The sequence below is a fragment of the Bufo gargarizans genome, chromosome 10, assembly GCF_014858855.1.
Source record: "Bufo gargarizans isolate SCDJY-AF-19 chromosome 10, ASM1485885v1, whole genome shotgun sequence".
In the NCBI taxonomy this organism is placed as follows: Eukaryota; Metazoa; Chordata; class Amphibia; order Anura; family Bufonidae; genus Bufo; species Bufo gargarizans.
Genome location: NC_058089.1, coordinates 118,070,051 through 118,087,659, shown reverse-complemented (window position 1 = coordinate 118,087,659; position 17,609 = coordinate 118,070,051). Strand labels below are relative to the sequence as shown.

General features: G+C 44.5%; 1 protein-coding gene across 1 annotated transcript in view; it reads left to right on the top strand.

Annotated features, from left to right (window-relative positions):
* Positions 1-17,609, top strand: part of SLC7A10 (solute carrier family 7 member 10) — a 61,552-nt gene that overhangs the window by 37,256 nt on the left and 6,687 nt on the right. The window contains exons 4-8 of the mRNA XM_044270535.1: positions 2,551-2,676; positions 5,144-5,297; positions 6,110-6,233; positions 6,319-6,422; positions 15,028-15,124. Coding sequence (XP_044126470.1) covers positions 2,551-2,676; positions 5,144-5,297; positions 6,110-6,233; positions 6,319-6,422; positions 15,028-15,124 — 605 coding nt within the window. The remainder of the gene's footprint in view (positions 1-2,550; positions 2,677-5,143; positions 5,298-6,109; positions 6,234-6,318; positions 6,423-15,027; positions 15,125-17,609) is intronic.

Sequence of the window (17,609 nt, the reverse complement as noted above, 5' to 3'; positions counted from 1 at the left end):
GCACAGATTTTTATGCTCATTGTCAATGAGTTTTGTTTACAGTCTGTCACCAACTTTTCATGTTCCACACTGATTACATTGCGTTCTTGGACACACACACGCACGATAATAACGGTACCTTCCTTGTTTTGGTCCAATTCTGCAAAAATGACTTTATAATGGTATGCAAATGAGGGCTCGCAAGTGCCCAGGGGCGGTGCCCTTGCTGTAAGTGCCCAGGGGCGGTGCCCTTGCTGTAAGTGCCCAGGGGCGGTGCCCTTGCTGTAAGTGCCCAGGGGCGGTGCCCTTGCTGTAAGTGCCCAGGGGCGGTGCCCTTGCTGTAAGTGCCCAGGGGCGGTGTTTTTTTATTTTTGTTTTGTTTTTCTTCCTCATTTTCCGTGAGCGATAGCTTTTTTTATATTTCCAGTCACATAGCTGTATGAGGGCTTATTTTTTTGCGGGACAAATTGTACTTTCTAATGCCACCATTAATTATGGCATAAAATATAGTGGGAAGCGGAGGAAAAAAATTCCAAATGGGGTGGAATTAGAAAAACAAACAATCCCTCCACCGTTTTACAGGTTTTGTTCCCACGGCATTATGTTTACAGCAGAACTGACCAATGCCCTTCATTCACTGGGTCAGTAAGATTACAACGATACCCCATATGTATAGTTTTTTTATGTGTAAATAGTGTAAAAATAAATGTAAACTTTGAGATTATAATTTTTGTTTTACATCACCATATTCTGACCCCTATAACTTTTTTATACTTATGTCTACTGAGCTGTTTAGGGGCTCATTTTTTTGCAGGGCAATTCATAGTTTTATTGATACCATTTTGGAGTGTGCATGACTTTTAGATCACATTTTATTTCATTTTTTGGGGTAAGAGAAGCAATGAAAAAAATAGCAAATTTGCCATTTTGACCATTTTTTCCCTTTACGCCATTCGCTGTATTGGATTTTTAATTTTTTATTTTTATATTATGGGCGTTTTCGGTCAGGGTAATACCCAGGATGTTTATATTTATTGTTATTTAGCTATTTGTTTTTTAATTATACGGAAAGGGGGGTGATTTAAACTTTTATATTTTTTTTTATATATATATTTTAACTTAAAAAAAAAATTGTTATCATTTTAAGGCTCATAAATGACCTAATAAATGATGTTTTGTTTTTTTACCTATAGGCCCCTTTCACACAAGCGAGTTTTTCACGCGGATGCGATGTGTGACGTGAACGCATAGCACCCGCACTGAATCCTGACCCATTTGTTTCATTAGGTCTGTCTACATGAGCGTTGTTTTTCACGTATCAGTTCCGCGTTGCGTGAAAATCGCAGCATGTTCTATATTCAGCGTTTTTCACCCATAGAAGTGAATAGGGCTGCGTGAAAAATGCATTGTATCCGCAAGCAAGTGCGGGTGCGATGCGTTTTTTAAACTGATGGTTGCTAAGAGATGTTGTTTGTAAACCTTCAGTTTTTTATCACGTGCGTGAAAAACGCGACAAAACGCATTGCACCCGCGCGGAAAAAACTGAACAACTGAACGCAATCGCAGACAAAACTGACTGAACTTGCTTGCAAAATAGTGCGAGTTTCACTGAACGCATCCGGACTTAATCCATCACGCCCGTGTGAACCCAGCCATAAGGGATTCAAAAAATGACAATTTCTTTGCATTTTGCTCATTTCTTATGTTGGCCTGCCATCAGAATTAGCATTAATGCTCTGAATTTCTTCTTAGGCTGGTTTCACATGAGCGTGACGGATTAGGTCCGGATGCGTTAAGGGTGCGTTCAGTGAAACTCGCACTATTTTGCAAGCAAGTTTTGTCTGCGATTGCGTTTAGTTGTTCAGTTTTTTCCGCGCGGGAGCAATGCGTTTTGATGCGTTTTTCACGTGCGTGATAAAAAACGGAAGGTTTACAAACAACATCTCTTAGCAACCATCAGTGAAGAACGCATCGCACCCGCACTTGCTGGCGGATGCAATGCGTTTTTCACGCAGCCCCATTCACTTCTATGGGGCCAGGGCTGCGTGAAAAACGCAGAATATAGAACATGCTGCGACTTTCACGCAACGCAGAACTGATGTGTGAAAAACAACGCTCATGTACACATCCCCATTGAAATGAATGGGTCAGGATTCAGTGCGGGTGCTATGTGTTCACGTCACGCATTGCACCCGCGCGGAAAACTCGCTCGTGTGAAAGGGACCTTAGAGTCTAAGCGCATTCAGCACATGTACTGAAATCCCGATTGACCCGTTTTTGCACATTCAGGTGCGGTGATCTCACTTGATCACGGCATCTAAAAGCATTTAATTACCGCTATCGGCATTATTGCCGGTTGCAGTAATTAGCCGCAGGTCTTAGCTGTTTGAAACAGCACAGACTTGCCGACCATGACGCCCGCTGCACGCGGGTGTCATGCTTGTACGGCGCTAGTAGTGAAAAGGTTAAACTTCTGTTCAAACGCTGTAAACAATCCTCCTGGAACAATCCCTCTTCCAAAAAGCAGGATCTAGGTAAGGGACAATGACAATTACTTTTCCTTATTTGCAGTACTCCTCACATGGGTGAACAGCACAAGCGTCCGGTGGGCAACGCGGATCCAGGACATATTCACTGCCGGGAAGCTTCTAGCGCTGGGCCTTATTATAGTCGTTGGGTTCATGCAGATATTTAAAGGTACACCCTTTTGTAATGCACTTATTCATAGCCAAGTCTCATCAGGGCCGGCCTTAAAGGGGCTGTCCCATGGCAACTTACTCCATATCCACAGGACAGCGGTTAAGTGTCTGATTGTCAGGGGTCTGACTGCTGGGGGTGCAAGGCCTGTGCTCCTCAATTTGAATGGAGCAGCAGCATGCATGTCGGTCCGCCACTCCATTCAACGCTATCGAACTGCCAAAGATAGCCAAGTACAAGCACTCGCCTATCTCTGGCAGCAAGTGGCATAGCTACAACTGACTGAGCCCCACGACACATTTTTGAATGGCCCCCCACCTGTCACCCCCAACTCCTGTACAACCCTAGCGCCTGTGGATAGTCAAGATAGCTCTCAGACCAGGCCCCGCAGCCGCTCTGTCCATTTCTTATATACTGTATGTCATGTTATGTCACTGTATAATACTGTTGAGGAGACCCAGGCAATACAATTTTTTGGTCCTCCTCCTGGAGGAGTCCTCCATACTCCTTCTGAGTTCAGGCCCCATTGTAGCTGCTTCCACAGTATCTATGCCCCTGTCGGCAACTCCATAGAGCTAAATCGAGCACCACCGTGTATGCATGACGACCCCTCCATCCCAACTGGGAAGCACGGGCCCTCATTATCATTCTCAGGGGGCCCCAGCGGTTGCACCTGTTCCAATCAGATACTTATCCCCTATCCTGCGGAGAACGCATCCGCTACCATACACCTCTGGTGGCAGCTTATCTCCCAGAGAACAAAAAGACTAATCCAGGTACCTGATCCTTATGTCCCCCAACATCTACGGTTAGGAGAAAGTTAGGAGACACCCCCTCCCCCCATACACAAAATGATCAGCAGGTTCTGCTGTAAGCCAGCAGGATCTGTCAACATTAATGTGTATGGCTGGCTGCAGGTTGGTGGTGTCCACTGCCTGTACATTCTGTTTATGAACCCTTATGGTGTACCCAAATAATATCGGCATACAATGTACAAATAACATCGCCAGACCGTTGCATAAAATCTGTGCTATAGCTTTTGATACCAAGTGTGCAACTGGGGATGCAAGCCGTGGGTGCCCAGCCCATCACGGCCAGAGGCAGACCCTTCAGTACAGACAGGTGATGTGCTGTTTTTGACCACATGAGGTGCACCCCTAAGGTCTAATGCAAGATATATAATATGGTACCCACATAATATGGGCATATGATGTACCTTCTATAGGAGAATATGATATTTTACAGTGACCGAGCACATAGGGATGTGTAACACAAACTTGCAGGCACCTCCATCTGCTCAGGGACTGCTGCGAGCACGAGTCTTAATTATCGATTATTATGGGGCTTTTAAGAAATGTTCCAGCCTGCTGACAAAATGCCTCTAAGGCTCTGTGTACATGGACTATGAGCTCTGCCCTAGGCCTCTAGCACACGACTGTGTGTCCCCTGTGGCCGTATTGGGGCCCGCATACAGCTGATCCACAATACACAGGACACCGGCCGTGTGCTTTCCGCATCACAAATCCGGAGATGCCGTGCGGAATGGAACCGAACCACGGAACGGAAGCACTACGGAGTGCTTTTGTGAGGTTCCATTCCGTGCTTCTGTTCCGCAAAAAGATAGAACTTGTCCTATCTTTTTGCGGAACAGACAGAACGCGGACCCTATTCAAGTGAATGGGGTCACGATCCGCATTCGGCTGGCCCATGGTCGGTGCCCATGCATTGTGGACTGCATATTGCGGTCCGCAGCACACGTTCGTGGGCAAGAGGCCTTAGGCATATACCCCAGAAACATGTTTTGGTGTCCTTGTAGGGGTCCATTCACCCAACAGAGACAAAAATAGTGTCCTTGTTGCCCGTCAGTATACCTTAACTGTATAAGAAATTTTTGCAGATCGATCAGATGTTGAGGGCCCATCCTGTGGTTTGGCCATTTATAGTAAAATTCTGGACAACCCCTTTAAAAGCGTTGTCTCACTTGAGCAAATGGCATTTATCATGTAGAGGAAGTTAATACAAGGCACTTACTAATGTATTGTGATGCGATTCTCCATATTGCCTCCTTTGCTGGCTACTATTATTTTCCATTGCATTATACACTGCTTGTATCCAGGGGTTGCGACCACCTCTGCTGCGCTGATACGAGATGGCCTGGACAGGAGCTGCTGCGCATGCATGCCTATGTGTGCTCTCATGGTCCTGACCAGCAGAAAGGCCATCACTTTTTCCCATAGTGTGCAAGCACGACCACCACTGCTAGATTACAGGGTGGTCGTAACCATGGAAACAAGCCGTGTATAATGCGATGGAAAAATGAATCCGGCCAGCAAAGGAGACAATATGGACAATCACAATATATTAGTAAGTGCCTTGTATTACCTTTCTCTACATGATAAATGCCATTTCCTGAAGGGAGACCATCTTACAAGACCGCATAAGCCTCATTTATATTTGTCATTTCCAGGAAACTATGAAGAACTAAAACCAAGTAACGCATTTAATTTTTGGATGACCCCCACAGTTGGTCAGCTGGCGCTGGCATTCTTACAGGGGTCTTTTGCATTCAGTGGATGGAACTTTCTGAATTATGTCACAGAAGAGCTGGTTGACCCCAGGAGGTAAGTTATTACAGCTCATTCTGGATTCATTACTTTTTATCAGAGTATCAGTAAAAATTCTTGAAGAAAGGGGTCAGATTACAGTCCACATGGAGCCCACTAGAGGAGACGATTCTGATGGACCTCCCTCCATCTATATAGAATATGTGGCTGTCCGCAGCATAAGCTCTACCGTTACCCCTAAAACATCCCAAAATTCTAGCAGCAACTATAGGAAAAAGCCTCTGCCTGTGTGGTGGTTGTGACCATGGGAGCGCACATAGGCTAGTGCTTTTACCTGTAGTGTGCAAGCACGACCACCACTGATGGATTGCAGGGTGGTCATAACCATGGAGATGAGCAGTGTATAATGTGGTAGAAAAATGAATCCAGCCAGCAAAGGAAGCAATATGGACAATCACAATACAATAGTAAGAGCCTTGTATTAACTTTCTCTACATAAAAAAAAATACTGTTTGCTAAAGTGAGAGAACCCCTTTAATTTGAGGGAAATTTAACACTTCCCGACAGAATACCCCCTAAATTACAGCTTATTGCTTTGGGGGTCTCTGCAACTCTGATCAACTTATTGTAGGAATAAAAAAAAAAAAAAAGAAGAAGCGACCGTCCAAACAGCGAGATACGTATATCCCACACGTTCTTGTAATGTACAGAAAAGCCACGTTTGCCACAACTCGTACTAATATCACAACGTGCTCTCTGGTTTTGCAAAGGACTGCTCTGCAACGTAACATTGTCGCAAAGGCAACACAAAATTAAAACAACATCTATTGTAAGTGGGACAAACAATGTAATGCTGTTCTATTTTGTAGGAATCTACCTCGTGCCATATTCATCTCCATCCCGCTGGTGACATTTGTCTACACATTCACCAACATAGCTTACTTTACAGCTATGACACCAGAAGAACTGATGTCGTCCAATGCGGTGGCGGTTGTAAGTAGACCCTTAGTCGCCCACATTTGACCAGTCTGCACATGTTTCATATATTTTCAGCCTCTTCCCCCTTCTGTTGCTTTAGACTTTTGGTGAAAAGTTACTGGGGTATTTTTCCTGGATCATGCCAGTCTCAGTAGCGCTGTCCACATTCGGAGGGATTAACGGATACCTCTTTACCTCATCAAGGTTGGATGCTGTATGGTTGACATTGTAGAGTTAGCATCTAACATCTTCCTCTTTACAATCAGTAGTCAATAAACCTAACTCCTATTTCTCACGGCCGGAATATGCGCTGTCATCGTCTCTAGCTGGATGACAACCAATATGGCCGCTGTTGCACTAGACTTTTCTGCTTAGACTCCCGACAGGCTCATGGACCTAGTTCTGCAATTTAAAGGCAGATTTTTCACTGCATCTGGCTAACATTTTAGAACTGCTGACATCATGTATGAAGGCATGAAGTCCGAGAGAGTCTGGATAAGGCCTCTTTCACACGACAGTATGTCCATTTCAGTGTTTTGCGGTCCGTTTTTCACGGATCCGTTGTTCAGTTTTTTGCTTCCGTTGTGGTTCCGTTTCCGTTCCGTTGTTCCGTTCCGTTTTTCCGTATGGCAAATACAGTATACAGTAATTTCATATAAAAAATTGGGCTGGGCATAACATTTTCAATAGATGGTTCCGCAAAAAACGGAACGGATACGGAAGACATACGGATGCATTTCCGTATGCATTCCGTTTTTTTGCGGACCCATAGACTTTAATGGAGCCACGGAACGTGATTTGCGGCCAAATATAGGACATGTTCTATCTTTAAACGGAACGGAAAAACGGAAATACGGAAACGGAATGCACACGGAGTACATTCCGTTTTTTTTGCGGAACCATTGAAATGAATGGTTCCGTATACGGACCGCAAAAAACGGCCCGCAAAATGGAAAAAAAAAACGGTCGTGTGAAAGAGGCCTAATACTGACATTTTATGGCATCCAATGCAGTAATATAATACAGTCTGTACAAGATAAAATCTTGTTAAAACCCCCTCGAAGGCTTGTTTCTTAGTTTTTTATTCAGTGACTGGATTCAGATCAAAAAAGTTAAGTAAGGCTCTGAACACAACACATTTGGAGCCTCTGTTTAGCATATACCCAGGGGTGGATTGGAAACTTAAAATGGCCCTGGAAAAAAAAAAAAAAAAAAAAAGCCCCATGTTGTAGGTGGGTCCAAATTGACAGAAGGTGGGACAATAACAAGTAGGCAAAGAAAACAGAAGTAGGTAGGGGCAGCAATACTGTAGCGCAGCACATAATACCGCCCCAACAGAACCAAATACCATAGTGCAGTACAATATACTGCCCCAGCAGAAGCAAATACCATAGTGCAGTACAATATACTGCCCCAGCAGAAGCAAATACCATAGTGCAGTACAATATACTGCCGCCTGCACAATGTCCTAAGGACCGCAATACAGTTGGCTTCAGGAGGGCACCTGCGGCCACTGGCCAGGTGCATAAGTGTCTGGTGCTTCTACATTAGTTACTGCTGAGATCATCAGATCTTTATGTACCTGACTGGCAGCCAAGAGGAGGGCTGGGAAATTTCCATGTAGGGCCTGTCCGCCTCTGCGTACACCCCAGGGAAATGCTCCCAATGTATACACCAGACATTTCTATAGGGCTCCATTCACTTGTTCTCTCTTGGGTTGCTACAGTTGAAACTAGAAGTTTACTTACACTATATAAAAAGACACATATTCATGTTTTTCTCAATATCCGACATGAAATTAGAATAAACCTTTCCTGTTTTTGGTCAAATAGAGAGAGAGAGAATGTTTTAAGGCATATTTATTACTTTCTGCAATTTCAAAAGTTTCCATACACTAAGATTACTATGCCTTTAAACAATTCTGGACTGCCCATATGATGATGTCATGCGTTTGGAAGCTTCTGTGAGGTTTGTTGGCAACATCTGAGTTAATTAGAGACACCTGTGGATGTATTTAAACGCACACCTGAAACACACGGCTTCTTAGTGTAGCATCATGGGAAAGTCTAAAGAAATCAGCCAAGATATCAGGAAGAGAATTGTGGAATTGCACAAGTCTGGCTCAACCTTGGCTGAAATTTCAAGATACCTGAAGGTGCCTCGTTCATCTGTACAAACAAGATGGGAATGTCCAGCCATCATACCGCTCAGGAAGGAGATGGGTTGTGTGTCCCAGAGATGAACCTGCTTTGGTCTGACATGTGCATATCAACCCAAGAACAAAAGCAAAAGACCTTGTGAAGATGATGGCGGAAGCTGCTAAGATTGTGTCAGTATCCACAGTGAAATGAGGACTTATCAACATGGGCTGAAAGGCCACTCTGCCCGGAAGAAGACGTCCTGGGGTCTGACGAAACTAAAATTGAACTTTTTGGCCATAATGAGCATCGTTACATTTGGAGGAAAAAGGGAGAAGCTTGGAAGCCTAAGGCCTCTTTCACACGAGTGTGGCGTGTGAGGGCCCGATAAGATGCGGATGCGTTGCGGTAAAATGCGTGATTTTTCCACGCGAGTGCAAAGCGTTTTAATGCGTTTTGCACGCGCGTGAGAAAAATCGGCATGTTTGGTACCCAGACCCAAACTTCATCACTGAAGTTCAGGTTTGGGTTAGGTGTTGTGTAGATTTTATTATTTTCTCTTATAACATGGTTATAAGGGAAAATAATAGCTTTCTTAATACAGAATGCAAAGTAAATTAGGGATGGAGGGGTTAAACAAATAATAATGTTAACTTACCTGCTCCATAGCTGCCGGTCTCTGTTCTATCTTCAAGATCTGGCAAAAGACCTCTGGCACTTTCTTGCGGATGTTGCGATTTTCACGCGGCCCCATTCACTTCTATGGGGCCTGCGTTGCGTGAAAAACGCTAAATATAGAGCATGCTGTGATTTTCACGCAACGCACAAGTTATGTGTAAAAATCACAGCTCATGTGCACAGCCCCATAGAATGAATGGGTCCGGATTCAGTGCGGGTACCTCATGCATTGCACCCGCACGGAATACTCGCCCGTGTGAAAGGGGCCTAAGAACTTCATTGAAACACAGGGGCGGCAGCGTCATGTTGTGGGGTTGTTTTGCTGCAGGAGGGACTGGTGCACTACACAAAATAGATGGCATTATTAGGAAAGAAGATTGTGTGGAAATACAGAAGCAACATCTCAAGACATCAGCCAGGAAGTTAAAGCTTGGGCAGAAATGGGTCTTCCAAATGGACAATGACCCGAAGCATACTGCCAGACTGGTTACAAAGTGGCTTATGGATAACAAAGTCAATGTTTTGGAGCGGCCATCACAAAGCCCTGGACTCAATCCTATTGAAAATTTATGGGCAAAGCTGAAAAGGCCGGTGCGAGCAAGGCGACCAACAAACATGGCTCAGTTACACCAGTTCTGTGAGGAGGAATGGGCCCACATTCCGACCAAGTATTGTGAGAAGCTTGTGGAAGGATATCTAACATGTTTGACCCAAATCACACAGTTTAAGGGCAATGGTACCAAATATTACTGAAATGTATGTAGACTTTTGACTTTGCAGAAAGTAATAAAAATGCCTTAAAACATTCTCTCTCTTTCATTCTGGCATTTGGCAAATCATTATATTTATGGTAAATCCAATTGACCAAAAACAGGAAAGGTTTATTCAGATTTCATGTCAGATATTGAGAAAAACATGCATATGTGTCTTTTTATATAGTGTATGTAAACTTCTGGTTTCAACTCTATATGTAAGCAGTTTTTTTTTGGTCTGGAACAGTATAGTACACTACTCTATTCCATAAAAAAAAAACGGATACCTTTGTTTTTTTTACAATGGAGGCCTATTGGTGATCTATTATACTGTATGCCTACACAGTTAGTCACAGGTCTGTTGGAGGCGTAAGTCAGTAGATCCAAACCAGGTTCATCATGGGCACCAAACAAGGCCTGAAAAGGGAGCTGGGACTTGTGGATGCAATACAAAGTAACTTCGGTAGTGACCATAACAGCCTGGGTGGTAGAGTGCACAGGTCATTTTACGTTTGCACTGATGCCAAATGAAATTTTCTAGCAATCGCTGCTAGTTTAGTGTCTGCCCAGAGATTTGCTGCGGTGAAATGCCTTTTGGAGGTGCAGTCTTTGCACAGTGATCTGATGCAACAAAAGCTGTATAAAGGCTCCTTCAGGGCTCATGCACATGACCGTATGTATTTTGCAGTCCACAAAATATTTGGACAACGTCCGTGTGCATTCCGTATTTTGCAGAACGCAACAGCTGGCTCTTAATGGAACAACAGCTGGCTCCTTGTCTGTAATGAGAACAATAATATTTTTTTGCGGAATGGAAATATGGAAACGGAATGCACACGGAGTAACTTCCCTTTTTTTTGCGGACCCATTAAAATGAATGGTTCCGTGTACAGTCCGCAAAAACAAACAGAACAAAAGCGGGCATGAACCCTTACATAAGAGTTTGGCGGCTCGGATGTGGACAAAACAACGGCCGTATGCATGAGGCCTTTCTTTACCCTGCACAATGAGGGGAGAAAAAAATAAAAAAATAAAAAAAAAAAGAGTCAAAAAAGAAAAGTGCCATGCAAAAACACCATTAAAAAGCACCAATACACACTGCACAAAGAACACAGTGGAGGTACATGAGAAAAAAAAGAGTTGACGCCCCTACAAAAAACACGTTTGTTGTGCATTTGATTCCCATAGACTTTCAAGAAACATCTTGGACTAGTGTTTACACACAAAAAAAAAAAAAAAAAAAAACACAAAACATTAGTGAAAAATGCATTGCATCCAGATGTCTTCTGTTTTTCTTGCAAGCCCCATTCATTTCCATGGGGCCAGAGCTGCACAATAAATGCACAATATGAACGTGCTGATATTTTTCCTGGACGCAGAGATGATCAGTGACAAGCAATGCTCATGTAACTCAGACCCCCTGAAATGAATGGGTCGGGATATAGTCTGGATGCCGTCCATTCGCAACACGTATTTTATCCGGATGGAAAACTGGCTTGTGTGAAAGAGGGCTTATGCCTCTCAGTGTAAGAGGCATAATAATCACAATGCAATGTCATTAGGAATGTGCAGAGTCTCTAAAGGCCGACACATAATGAACCCCGTGAAGAAGGACCCGTGGAAGGTCGCATCCTGGAGCAATGTTTGCTGCAACCACAATATCTGCATGGCAGACAATGCAACAGGGGATGCATCACCTCTATTCATAAAGGGCGTAGAGAGAGAAAGCTGCTCACCGCCCGTCTTCATCCAGCATAAATGCACTACAACATACACTTACAGGGAGCATAGCTAGGAAGACTATACTCTTTAAAGCTTAGTTTGCGCCCTATGAGCCTCATCTATAGAATAGCAATTTGCGCCATTTTTCCTGTGCCATTTTTCCACTAATCTCCCTGTTTTAATATAGCGCTCTAACCTGATGAATTTTATGATCTTTCCGCTTAATAATTTAACCTGCAAATTATTTTACCATATCTTCTGTTACCATGGTAACTCAAAGCAATCAAGACCTTATCAATGAACTGATTCATTTAAATGTTACTTTTAGCTTAAAATTAATGTCCACTGTTGAACCCGTTGTGCAACTTTTTTTTCATTTTTATTAACATTAGGGCCCATTCACATGACAGTATGGCCGTTGTCACCGTGTTGCGGACCACAGAACACGGGCACTGGCTGCGTGAACTCCGCATCACAGATGCAGACCCATCCATGTGCGTTCCGCAATTTTGCGGAACAGCACGGACAGCCATTAATATAACTGCCTATACTTGCCCGCAAAACGGACAAGAATAGGACAGGTTATATATATTTTTTTGCGGACCACGGAACGGAGCAACGGATGCGGACAGCACGCGGAGTGCTGTCCGCATCTTTTGCGGCCCTATTGAAGTGAATGGGTCCGCATCGAAGCCCCAAAAACTGCGGCTCGGATGCGGACCAAAACAATGTCCTATCTTTTGCGGTGCGGAGGCACGGATCGGAAGCCCACAGAAGTCTGTGCCTCCGCACCACAAAATATTGGACATCTCATACCATTCAAGTCAATGGGTCCACATCCGCAGCATGGAGAGCACACGGCCCATGCCCGTGACTTGCGGTCCACCACAAGGGGACGGTAACTATATAGTCGAGTGAATGAGCCCTAAATGGGTCAAAAATGATGTGCTGCATACTGCATATGTGCTGCAAACTACCCCTAGTGGTGGCCGCAAGAATTTTTAAAAGGAGTTATCCAGTTATAGCATTAGATCATCAATATAAGATTGCCGGGGGTCCAGCTCTCGCCATGCCGATCAGCTGATTGAAGGGTCACTGCTTTCAAGGAAATACTAATAAAAGTACAGAGCAGTTGTGAACTATAAGAAGGCCGCACAGCTTGCCATCAATTTTAATAACTGGATAACCCCTCTAATGCTATGTCTGCCGACTGGCAGTTTTATCCTTTGTTTACTCCCTAGGAAGAGACTGTCAATCACCCCTGGGTGGGCGGGGAGAGCGCGAGCTCATCATGAATAAACTAGACTCTTCCCTGGCACCATGTGACTCTTCTCGGCACAGTATTAAACCTATAAGTGCTGATGAACGCCCGGATATTAGTGCCCGAGTGACAGATCACTAAAATCACTGGGGGTTATTTATCAAAGGACTTGCGACTGTTTCAGACTTGAAATGAGTCGTTAGTCCCCTTTTTTGTCGCACAGCGATTTTTATGCCGTGTCAGGGCTGGGCATCTTTTGCGGCCCCATTGAAGTAAATTGGTCCGCATCCAAGCCGCAAAAACTGTGGCTCGGATGCGGACCAAAACAGTCGTGTGCATGTAGTCTGTGGAACATGCTCCATGAGATACCGGACAGGCATCCTGCTTAGTGCAGGAGCGCACAGCGTCATTCGTTGCTATGACGCCGTGCGCTTTGTGCCGCCGCTGCTGTACAATAATACACTTGTATAGATCATACGAGTGTATTACTGTACTGTGGCGGTGGCACAAAGCGCACTGCGTCATTGGTTTCTGCACTAAGCAGGATGCCAGTCCGGTATCTCATGGACCGTGTTCCATGGACGTTGGAATTCAGCCTTAGCAAGGGCTCATTCACATGAACGTGTTCTGGCCGGGCCCGTGCTGCGGACCGCAAATTGTGGTCCGCAATGCAGGGCACCGACTGTAGGGCCGCCGCATTCAGATCACGGACCCACTGACTTGAATGCATGCACTACTTTTTTTTGCAGTGCAGAGGCAGAGACAGAAACCCCACGGAAGCACTCCGTAATGCTTCCGTGCCTCTGTTCCGCACCAACCTTCCAGATTGCGGACCCTTTCAAGTGAATGGGTCCACATTCGTGATGTGGGGTGCACACAGTTGGTGCCCGTGTATTGCGGACCCGCTGTTTGCCCTAAATGGGTCTATGACTATTTTATGCTTCTTTTATTGGTGGCAGCATAAAGGATGTGACAGATTCCCTTTAATAAGACATGGCTTTTAGGGTACATCCACGTGGGATGGGTCCAGTGCAGTTTTTTTTTTGTTAGTTTTTTTTGTCCACAGCAGTAAAACTGCAGCATAAAGAATCTCCTGGTAACCAAATGGTGCAAATGTTGCTGAATAAGGGCTCATGCATACGACAGTATGGCTTTTTCAGTGTTTTGCGGTCCGTTTTTTACGGATCCGTTGTTCCGTTTTTTGTTTCCGTTGTGTTTCCGTATGCCATATACAGTATACATTAATTGCATTTAAAAAATTGGGCTGGGCATAACATTTTCAATAGATGGTTCAGCAAAAACGGAATGGATACGGTAGATATACAGATGCATTTCTGTATGTGTTCCCTTTTTTTTGCGGACCCATTGACTTAAATGGAGCCAAGCACTGTGATTTGCAATAATCCGACATGTTCTATCTTTTCACGGTACGGAAATACTGAAACGGAATGCACACGGAGACACAAGTTTTTTTTTGCTGAATCATTGAAATGAATGGTTCAGTATATGTACCGCATACTGAACTAAAAAAACGGCCAGTATACTGAACACAAAATACTGTCGTGTGCATGAGCCCTAATTCGTAGCTAAATGCTGCAGATTTTCCATTATAAAATCTGCACCACAGGTCAATGTGCGGACTTCAATGTACGGTATATTATTTTTTCCACAGTGTGTGAATGAGGTTTAGGCCTCATGCACACAGTTTATTTTTATTTTTTTTGCGTATACGGAACCATTCATTTCAATGGGTCCGCAAAAAAAAACAGAATGTACTCCGTATGCGTTTCCGCATTTCTGTTTTTCCGTTCCGTTGAAAGATAGAACATGTCCTATTATTGCCCACAAATCACGTTCTGTGGCTCCATTTAAGTCAATGGGTCCGCAAAAAAAATAAAGGAACACATACGGGAATGCATCCGTATCCGTTCCTGCCCAATTTTTTCTATGCAATTACTGTATATGCCATATGGAAAAACTGAACAGAAACGAAAAAGGGAACAACGGATCCATGAAAAACTGACCGCAAAACACAGAAAAAGCCATTCGGTCGTGTGCAATAGGCCTTAGTAAAACCTTATCCACTTTGCTGCTATAATACAACATGGATTTTCTGCAGGTAAATTCACAATGAAAGGTCTGTAGCCTGCCTGCCATATGTAAAGTACTCGAATCGTGGAGCTTGACTTTAAGATTCAAAAACTACTCAGATGCTATAGGAAGAAATAACGGAGCTCTCGACCTTGTTCTTTCCATAGGCTTTGCTTCTCTGGAGCTCGAGAAGGTCACTTGCCCAGCTTACTGGCCATGATCCATTTTAAATACTGTACCCCGGTACCTGCCCTGCTGGTTTGTGTAAGTACACTCGCTGTTCACGGTATTGCGTCTTTCGTTTGAAAGCTGAATAAAGTTTTTATTGTTCCAACATTTAGACGCTATGAAAACATATAATTATATTGTTGTAATGTACAAAAAAAATAAAAAATTAACACATTTACTGTGTGACCCCCGGGCTAGTATTTACATACTTATCAATAAGGGCTCGTGCACATTGTCCGTTCCGTTTTTTTTTTTGCAGACCGTATGCGGAGCCATTCATTTCAATGGGTCCTTAAAAAAGGACAAGGATAGCTCTGTTCTATTAGGGGCCGGAATGCACACGGACATCATTCGTATTATTTGCAGATCCGTTTTTTGGGGACCGCAAAATACATACGGCCGTGTGCATGAGCCATAAGGCCTCCCGATTATAACTGTATCAGTTTTTTTTCGGTCTGCAAATCGCAGTTGGATGCCGGCCAAGTGCTGACACCAATTTTTTTTTTTACTCCTGCAGAAATGTCCTTTGTCCGCAAAAACAAGAATAGGAAGTTCTATTTATTTTTTTGCGGGGCCACCGAACGGACTCGGGTGTGCCAACGGCATCTTTTCTGACCCCACTGAGATGAATAGGTACTCATCCGATCTGCAAAAAAAGACGCGCATTGGATGCGGACCAAAACTACGGCCACGTGCACGAGCCCTCATTTGTGAAGTGCTTGACAAAGTCGGCAAAAGACAGACAGGTGAAGCAAATACTCCTAACTGAAAGCCTAAAAACAGGTGAACTTGATAAACGTGCCCCTTTGTGTTTTTCCAACAGTTTTGATATCACTTCTCTATAAAGAAAAAAAACTTCTCTATATAAAGATGCAAGGCATGTAAAAAAACAAACAAAAAAAGCGGCTACAAAAAGTGCTGCAAAAGTTGGGGCCAAAAAACATGACAAAAAGTGTAGCAGCCCCCCAACCCCAGTCAGTGTGCGCCCCACTGTAACCACAGCACCGCCATAATGTCCCCCACATATACCTCCAGCTGCAGCGCTCACCTGCATGACACAGCCTTGCTCCACATTATCGTCTCCCCACACTGCTGTCTGCTGTGTCCTCCCTCAGCCTGTGCTATGGCCACAGCTCCTGCCAGGCCTCTGTGAGGTAATGAGAGGAGCTCTCCACCTGTGCTGCTGACTGGAAACACCTGTCCTGCCAGGCCTCCACTGTACAAACAGGAGCCAGAGCAGTTGCCTATAGCAACCAATCAGATCACTGCTTTCATCTCCCAAGCTCAGGTTTGGAAATGTAAACTGAACTCTGATTGGTTGCTATGGGCAACTGCCCCTCTTTCTGTTTACTATGGAGTATAAAGAGATAGATAGATAGATATGAGCTAGGGAGATATGAGAAATTATCGGAATATAGATATTTCTACAATCCCAATTGCATCAAATAATGAAATAATATACAAGGCGAGCTGTAATATACAGAGAGGAACCAGACACTTTCTGGATCATTATTGTAAATGCAATAATCAAAATCTGTACCTCAGGTCAAAAATAGGAAGAAGGACACTTAGGCTCCATTCACACGTCCGCAAAATGGGTCCGCATCCGTTCCGCAATTTTGCGGAACGGGTGCGGACCCATTCATTCTCTATGGGGACGGAATGGATGCGGACAGCGCACAGTGTGCTGTCTGCATCCGCAATTGCGGAGCGCGGCCCCGATCTTCGGGTCCGCAGCTCCGCAAAAGATAGAACATGTCCTATTCTTGTCCGCAACTTGCGGACAAGAATAGGCATTTCTATAGGGGTGCAATTAGCGGGTCCGCAACACACCACTGACGTGTGAATGGAGCCTTAGGCCGCCTGCACACGTTGCGGAATAGGTGCAGTTTTCCCATACCAGCGTACCAGCGAAGTGTATGAGATTACGCAAATCTCATGCACACTTTGCAGATTTTTTCTGTGCAGAAATTGACATAACCACATCAAATCCACACCAAAAAATGCTGTTAGACATTGCGGATTTTGCTGCGGATGCGCTACAGAAACGCACATAAATCCACACGGAAATTTGTGCAGATCTAATGTGTATTCACCCGCACCAGTGTGCAGGTGGCCGTAAGGAGCAAAGAGGTTCAAAAGTAGGAACTGTCCCCCCGAAAAAGGAACACCTGGGAGGTTTGTTTATGGCTCATGCACACGGCCATTCCCATATTGCGGCCCACAATACACGGGCACTGGCCGTGTGCACCCCGCCTCACGGATGCGGATCCATTCGCTTGAATGGGTCCGCAATCCGGAAGGTCCGGTGCGGAACTGGGGCACAGAACCCCACGGAAGCACTATGGAGTGCTTCCATGGAGTTTCTCTCCGTGCCTCTGCACTGCAAAAAAATAGAACATGTTCTATTTTTTTGCGGGGAGGACGCAGCATGGACTTATTCAAGTTGAATGGGTCTGGATCCGTCTGCAGATCTTACCCAATGCATGGAACGGCCGCGTGCATGAGCCCTAAGTCTCAA